This window comes from Suncus etruscus, chromosome 18, assembly GCF_024139225.1.
Source record: "Suncus etruscus isolate mSunEtr1 chromosome 18, mSunEtr1.pri.cur, whole genome shotgun sequence".
Taxonomy (NCBI): Eukaryota; Metazoa; Chordata; class Mammalia; order Eulipotyphla; family Soricidae; genus Suncus; species Suncus etruscus.
In genome coordinates this window covers 2,429,886-2,437,992 of record NC_064865.1, presented here as the reverse complement: position 1 = coordinate 2,437,992, position 8,107 = coordinate 2,429,886, and the positions used below count along the sequence as shown (strand labels likewise).

The 8,107-nt window shown below is 49.8% G+C and overlaps 1 protein-coding gene across 1 annotated transcript; it reads left to right on the top strand.

The window, feature by feature from the left end:
- Positions 1 to 91: 91 nt before the first annotated feature.
- MRPL2 (mitochondrial ribosomal protein L2) lies at positions 92 to 7,672 on the top strand. The gene is made up of 7 exons (XM_049764940.1): positions 92 to 233; positions 3,252 to 3,420; positions 5,119 to 5,260; positions 5,358 to 5,473; positions 5,547 to 5,657; positions 6,309 to 6,382; positions 7,434 to 7,672. The coding sequence occupies exons 1-7, from the start codon at positions 171 to 173 to the stop codon at positions 7,644 to 7,646; spliced, it is 888 nt and encodes a 295-aa protein (XP_049620897.1). The 5' UTR covers positions 92 to 170; the 3' UTR covers positions 7,647 to 7,672.
- Positions 7,673 to 8,107: the final 435 nt, after the last annotated feature.

Here is an 8,107-nt window from a genome sequence, read left to right as displayed (position 1 = left end):
AGCTGATTGGCCGGTAGGCGGCAAGGAGGCGGGGCTATATGGTTAACCCGCCCCCGTCTGACGTCTTTTTCCGGCGCCAAATGGGCGCGTCATAGGGACGCGCCGGGCGGCCTGGCTGAGCGTCATGGCGGCGTCCTGAGCTCGCTCCAGGCATCCTTCCTGAATTCCTCATGGCGCTGCAGGTGCTCACCCGGGCTTTGGGCTCGCTGAGTCTGGCTTCCCGGGCAGTTCAGGTAATCTTGCTTAGCTGAGGCTGTTGGGCCTTCGAGAAGGGGCGCCCGGCCATAGGGGAGGGTTCAAGAAGACTTTTGGGGGGACGTTTGGTGTTTGCGGTCCCACCCGACGGTGCTCAGGAGTTCCTTCTGGCAGGCTCAAAGGGGGACCCTACGGGATGTCAGGGATCAAACCTGAGTCTATCTCGGTCTGCAGGGTGCAAGGCAAAAATCCTGCCAATTAATACTCTATTTTAATTTTTGTTTTTTGGGGGGCCACCCCCGACGGCGCTCAGGGGTTCCTCCCTGCTCTACACTCATAAATGACTCATGGAAGGCACGGGGGACCCTGTGGGATGTCGGGGATCATACCTGGGTCCATCCCGGTCTGCAGGGTGCAAGGCAAAAGCTCTGCCAATTAATAGTCTTTTTTAATGTTTGTTTTTGGGGTCACACCTGACAGAGCTCAGGGGTTTCTCCCGGCTCTACGCTCAGAAATTGCTCCTGGCAGGCTCAAGGGGAGGACCCTATGGGATGCCATATGGGATTCGAACTACAGTCCTTCTGCATGCAAGGCAAACGCCCTCCCTCCATGCTATCTCTCTCCGGCCTAGAAGTCTTCTCTGGAATCACTATCTGGTGTCTTACAAGCCCCGTGACCTTGAATAAGTCACCCTCAGCCTTGGTTTCCTCCTCGATTAAATAAATGTTGCTGTCACAGGACTTTTAGGTCCTTCCAACGAGATGTGCAGGTTTCAGTAATTCCTGATGCTTACTGAATGCCTCGCATAAGCCAAATCTAAAGACTGGACTTTTTTTTTTTCCTTTAATATTTTTTTTTTTTTAAAGAAACGCTTCGGCCCAGAGAGATAGCATGGAGGTAAAGCGTTTGCCTTTCATGCAGAAGGTCAGTAGTTTGAATCCCGGCATCCATATGGTCCCCTGAGCCTGCCAGGAGTGATTTCTGAACATAGAGCCAGGAGTAACCCCTGAGCGCTGCTGGGTGTGACCCAAAAACCAGGAAAAAAAAAAAAAAAACGCTTTCCTAGGCTGGAGAGATAGTCTAGAAGTAGGGTTTTCGTTTGCCTTGCACGTGAGCTGACCCGGAGTTGGGCACCGGCACCCCAAGTGGTTCCCTCAGCGCCAAAAGTAGTGATCCCCCTGCACACAGAGCTAGTAGGCCTAAGTCCTGAGTATAGTATTTCTTTAAAAAAAGAAACCATGAAAGACCAGAGAGATAGCATGGAGATAAGGCATTTGCCTTGCATGTGGAAGGATGGTGGTTTGAATCTGGCATTCCATATGGTCCCCCAAAGCCTGCCAGGAGCAATTTCTGAGCAGAGCCAGGAGGAACCCCTGAGCGCTGCCAGGTGTGACCCAAAAACAAAAACCATGAATCTGATAACATTCCAAAAGTTATATATCAAAGTATTGAAGTGGAACAGTCTAGCTTCAAAAGCTAGTCTAGATGTGCGTGTGCGTGCGTGCGTGCGTGCGTGTGTGTGTGTGTGTGTGTGTGTGTGTGTGTGTGTGTTTAAGCGCAAGATCTGTGCTCTCACATTGAGACACATCTCTGACTCTGAAAAATCTTGAGCTTGTAACCTTAAAATATCGATTAAAATGAGTCATACTGAGAAGACAGGTCAAGGTACAAAGAATAGGTACCTAAGGTAAGGTGTCACTAGATCTATACTGAGCTGTTGTTGCATCACCAAAAAGTGCAGCAATAAGTCTTGTTCCAATGGACCTTTGGTGCTGTCTGTTGAGTTTAGCAATAGCATATTTGAAATTGCAAACCAACTTACTCTATGAGAGTCCAGGGATACAGATTGGGACAAGACAAATGATCTCTTTCCTTAATATCTGGAAAACTCCACAGAAACATAATACAGGCAGGCAAAAGGCCTCAATGCTGATGGTGATGCATGCGTATGTGGAAGTTCTAGAAAAAGGAATTGTTTAGGGACATGGGGATCTCATTAAAGAACTGGAGTTGATGCTTTGCAGGCAGGAGCACTAGGCTCAATTCCCATCATCACATGTAAAGATTGGGGTGTGGGGGGTGTCTGAGAAAGGAAAAATTTTGTGTCCTATTTGAAAGAAAGAGGCTGGAGCTGTAGTTCAGTAAACTAAAACACTTGATTTACATGCAGAGGACCAGTGTTAAATCCCTAGCACTATATATAACCTTCCAAGCACTTTTAGGAGCAAACCTGAGCATTGAGCCAGGAGTAATACTAATACCTCTGGGTGAGGCCTCTGCTCCCAAAATAAAACAATTATGGGGGATCGGAGTGATAACACAGCAGATAGGACATTTGCCTTGCATGTGGCCAACCTGGCTTCAATCCCTGGCATCCCATATAATTCCCTGAGTCTGACAGGAGTAATTTCTGAGCACAGAGCCAGGAACAATCCCTGTCAAGTGTGCCCCCCCCCAAAAATAAAAAGTTATGGGGCTGGAGCTATAGTACTGTAGTGAGGGCACGCCTTGTGCATGACTGACTAAGGTTCAGTCCCCAGAACTATATGATCTCTGGAGCCTGCTAGGAACAATTTTAAGTGAAAAGCCAGGAGTATTCTTTGAGTAATGCTAAGTGTGGGCCCCAAAACAAGCAAAAAAAAGAAAAATGTGTGCTCCAGAGATAGTATATTAGGTAAGATATTTGCCTTGCAATGGCCTACCTAGATTCAGTCCTTGCTAATCCCAGTCACACATTTAAGCTCAGTCAAGGGTCAGTCGTAAGCACATCTGGATGTGACCAAACACATAAAACAAAACCATTTGGAAAGAAGATATAGCAAGAGAATATCGCATTGAAACTTTAAAGGTAAGTGAATGAATGGAGAAGAGGTCACAACACATACACCTGGTCAAGTACAGCCTGGCATTTGGGTAGGCTGTGAAGGGTGGAGCTAGTGGACAGCTGGGCAATTTTATGAGGAAGTGGGCTCCATGCTCTGTGCCTTCTCTCTTTGTTCTCTAATGGTTTTCTTTCAGTTACCCTTCCAGTGAAGTAGCTCTCTTTTTCTCTCTAGGTGACAAACAATGCTCCCCCCCAGCTGCCCTGTGCCTCGGTGCTGCTCCCCTATCGCCCATTTCTTACCTCTGCGGCTCTTAATGCTAAGATAGTCTCCTGGAAGAGTCGTACCAAGTATACCGTCATGCCAGTGAAAATGAGGAAATCTGGAGGTCGCAATCACACAGGTGGGAGCCAGGGCAAGAGGACTTAGCAGTAAAGGGGGAAAACATGGTAGACCCCAGGTCTGTTTATAAACCTCACTTTGTGAGAGAGGTGTAGGTAAAAGGCATTTATTGAAATGCCTTCTGCATATGGTTCATATGTAAGAAGCACAAAGCAATAGACAAGGGGCTGGAGAGATAGTATGGAGGTAAGACATTTGCCTTGCATGCTGAAGGTCAGTAGTTCGAATCCCGGCATCCCATATGGTCTGAGCCTGGAGCCAGGACTGACCCCTGAGCGCTGCTGGGTATGACCCAAAAATGAAAAAAACAACAACACACACACAAAAAAACAAAGTAATAGACAAGTTGTCTGTACTTTTATATGTTTTTATTTTGGGAAATGTGGTACTCATGGTTAAATCCTGGGTCTGTGTTTAAGGATCACTGGACTCGGAGGACCATATGTAGTACAAGAGATTGAACCTGGGTCAGCCATGTGCAAGGCAATCTCCTTACCTGCTGTATTCTCTCTAGCCTTCCTCCAACATGTGCTTTTGAAGACAAGACAGATGGGGACGGGTCTATAGTCTAATTTTTTTTTTTTTTGGTTTTTGGGCCACACCCGTTTGACGCTCAGGGGTTACTCCTGGCTATGTGCTCAGAAATCGCCCCTGGCTTGGGGGGACCATATGGGACGCCGGGGGATCGAACCGCGGTCCGTTCCTTGGTAGCGCTTACAAGGCAGACACCTTATCTCCAGCGCCACCTTCCCGGCCCCTATAGTCTAATTTTTACCAAAAATTCCAGAAGTTGAAATTTATCTATTCGTAAACCAAAGTCATCAATTTGAGGAAGTTTTATCTGAAAGTATGACGCATTGTCATTATTTTGTTTAAATTTCTTTGTAATAATTGTTTGTGCTTCAAGTCTTTACCCCATCCCTAATTATCAGTGTGCTGTGAAACTTTTTTATTATTGGGGCCTGAGTGATAGTAAAGTAGGTAGGATGCTTGCCTTGCATGCAGCCAGCTTGGGCTGCATCCTGATACCACATATGATCCCCTGATGTTCACCAGTAAGTCTCTGATCACAGAACCAAGAATAATCTCTTAGCACTTCTGGTGTGATTCAGAAAAACAAACAGGGGCCGGAGAAATAGCATGGAGGTAAGGCGTTTGCCTTTCATGCAGAAGGGCGGTGGTTTGAATCCCGGCATCCCATATAGTCCGAGAGATAGCATGGAGGTAAGGCGTTTGCCTTTCATGCAGAAGGGCAGTGGTTCGAATCCCGGCATCCCATATAGTCCCCCGTGTCTACCAGGGGTGATTTCTGAGCATAGAGCTAGGAGTAACCCCTGAGCACCACTGAGTGTGACCCAAAAACCAAACAAACAAACATACAAAATTTGGTTTTTGGTTTTTGGTTTTTGAGCCACACCCGGCGGTGCTCAGGGGTTACTCCTGGCTGTCTGCTCAGAAATAGCTCCTGGCAGGCATGGGGGACTATATGGGACGCCGGGTTTCGAACCAGCCACCTTAGGTCCTGGATCAGCTGCTTGCAAGGCAAACACCACTGTGCTATCTCTCCATACAAAATTTTTTATTTACAATTTGTGTCCTAATGTTGGGAAGCATTGTTCTCTGCTTAGACCAGCCTGTTCTCAATCCTGGGAGCTGATTCATCTGATCTGAGTCATGTCCCCACATGTCCTAAGCACAGGCCGAATTCAAGTACATGGGATAGGTGGTGGCCACAAGCAGCGCTATCGTATGATTGACTTCCTACGGTTCCGGCCCGAGCAAGAAGTGAAGCCAGGCCCCTTCGAGGAGAAGATCATCAACATCCGCTATGACCCCTGTAGGCAAGTTGGAGACATGGCGTGGCTAAATTATTGTGCTGTGGCTTTTCAGAAGGTGTGGGATGACTCAATCCACTCACCTGACCTTCTCCCGGAGCAGGTCAGCAGACATAGCTCTGGTTGCCGGAGGCAACCGGAAACGCTGGATCATTGCCACAGAAAACATGCAAGTGGGAGATATAATCCTGAATTCGAATCAGATAGGCCGAATGGCAGGTAAAGACATAGCCTCCAGAGGTGTGGGGTGGGAGGCATGAGTATTCTGTACTGACAAAATTCTGTCTTTTAGTTGCTGCTCGGGAAGGGGATGCACACCCTCTTGGGGCCTTGCCTGTGGGAACCCTCGTCAACAATGTGGAGAGTGAACCAGGCCGGGGGGCTCAATATATCCGAGCTGCAGGTATGAGGAAGAGAGCAGCTTAGGGTCTTGCTACTTGGAATGCTGAGAGGTGTGTGAGGATGCAAGTGTCTGAACCCATGGCTCACATCTCTGCTGGCAGAGGCAAGAAGGAAATTGAAGGGGCTGGAATACGGCAATAGGGTCCTTGCCTTGCTTGCCTTGCACTGAGCTGAAGCGGGGTTCATCTTGGGCATCCCATAAGTTCCCCTGAACACTGCCAAGAGTGATTTCTGAGTGCAGAGCCAGGCTTAACTCCTGAGCATTGATAGGTGTGGCCCAACAACAACAAAACAAGAAACTGAAGCAGTGTCTGTGTGTGGCCCCAAAACATGGCACGACGGGGCTGATGCAACAGCACATCGGTAGAGCATTTGCCTTGCAAGTAGCCAATCCAGGATGGACGGTGGTTCAAATACTGGCGTTCCATATAGTCCCTCAAGCCAAGAGCAATTTCTGAGTGCATAGCGCAATGTCTGACACATAGTGTCACCTGGTATGGCCCAAAATCAAAAACAAACAAACAAAAAAAACATGGCATAATGCCCTGCTTTTAGCCTGTCTATTCCCAAGGGCAGAGTGTAAAGTCTGGCCCCCGAAAGCACCCCACTACATCTGTGAAGGATGCAAAACTCCCTTCCTGTTTGTTTCCAGGGACATGTGGTGTCCTGCTCCGGAAGGTCAATGGGACAGCTATCATCCAGCTCCCTTCCAAGCGGCAGATGCAGGTGTGTGACAGGATTGGGAAGGGCAGTGAGGAGGGATGACAGCTGGCATGGCACAAGAGGAAGTTTGGGAATGACTTGGCCTGCAGACCTCCCAGGATTTGTTAGGAACTGCCTACAGCGAGGTTTTCCTTCCTGCCTCACCAGTAACATCACAAAATAGGGAGCAGTGGCTTGTTTTTCTCCTGGGAAGGAGGTGCATTCTACTTTATTTTTCACCTTTTTTAAATTAAAATTTGGAGGGGCCGGAGAGATAGCATGGAGGTAAGGCATTTGCCTCGCATGCAGAAGGACGGTGGTTCGAATTCCGGCATCTCATAGGGTCCCCTGAGCGCTGTCGGGTGTGACCTAAAAACCAAAAAAAAAAAATTTTTTTTAATTCCATAGTTGTGCTTGCCTTGCATGTGGCCAGCTCAGAACGGATCCTCAGCATCCCATAGGGTCCCCCAAGCACCACCAGGAGTAATTCCTGAGTGCAGAGCCAGGAGTAACTCCTGAGCATCACAGGATGTGAGCCAAAAACAATAAAATTGATTTACTATTGGAAGGGTCTCCTGTGAGTCCCCAGGAGTCCTACAGAACTAGTAGTAAGCCCTAAACGCCACCAGGTGCTTGGCCCAAACTACCCTCCCACCCAAAAAAGAAAAGGTAAAGGTGAGGGAAGTGGGGGCGGGAGGTAAAGGTATGCTTTCATTTGATAACATTTATTTTCTGGGCTAGCGAGATAGATATAGCCAGTAAGGTGCTTGCTTGCCTTACACACAACAGACCAGGTTTGCTCTCCAGCACCATATGTGGTCTCCTGATCAGCACCTACGAGCTTGATCCCTGAGCGCAGAGCCAGGAGGAAGGGACGAGTACAGTTGAGTGTGCCACCTCCCACCACGAATTATTTTCGCCTGCAACTCAGATTACAACCCACACCAGGGTTCGATGTGTTCCTGTCCTGTCCTTCTCTAGTGCCTCAGAGCTTGCAGTTAGGCCCCCTCCACATCACTCCCTTGCCTTCCAGCCTCATTCGCCCCCACCACCCACCCCCGCTTGTCTCTGGCAGGTCTTGGAAACGTGCATCGCCACGGTGGGTCGAGTGTCCAACGTGGATCATAACCAGCGGGTCATCGGCAAGGCTGGCCGCAACCGCTGGCTGGGCAAGCGGCCTTCCAGTGGGCTTTGGCATCGCAAGGGGGGCTGGGCTGGCCGCAAGATCCGGCCGCTGCCCCCCATGAAGAGTTACGTGAAGCTGCCCTCCGCGGCCGCCCAGAGCTGATGTATATAGCGTGTGCGCGCATACATGTGTCCCTGCATTCTAATAAAGTGACCCCCTATGTTGCTCCCAGTGTTTTTGAGGTGGGGGACAAGCTGGGGCATGATATAGGAAATGGAATGGTCCACACGGAGCAAACACGAGGACTGCAGGCCGCCCCGCTTTCCAGCACCCGGTTTGGGTTTTTCCTTCTGATTTCGCTGCTGGAGGCCAGGGAAGGATCTGCCAGGGCTGGATGGAGGGATGATGGAGGAGGGAAAGGCTCCGCCCCTGCGCTCCCCAGGCCCCCAGCTTTCCGCTCAGCTGGCGGAAACGAGCCCCTGGCGCGGGGCAGGGCCTGGTGCGGGCTCCGCCCCGAGCCCGAGTCCCCCCACGCCTGCCTGTCCGGCCGAGGCACGCCCCCTCCCGCCTCCGCGCTTGACCCTTGGGGGGCCCGGGAGGAGCCCGAGCTCCATCTGCGCGCC

Bases quoted from the DNA above. Each gene is read 5' to 3' on its own strand.
- MRPL2 (XM_049764940.1), top strand. From the start codon at position 171: ATGGCGCTGCAGGTGCTCACCCGGGCTTTGGGCTCGCTGAGTCTGGCT. The intron at 3,421-5,118 runs GTGGGAGCCAGG...TCCTAAGCACAG, and splicing joins TGGAGGTCGCAATCACACAG to GCCGAATTCAAGTACATGGG. The intron at 5,261-5,357 runs GCAAGTTGGAGA...CTCCCGGAGCAG, and splicing joins ATCCGCTATGACCCCTGTAG to GTCAGCAGACATAGCTCTGG.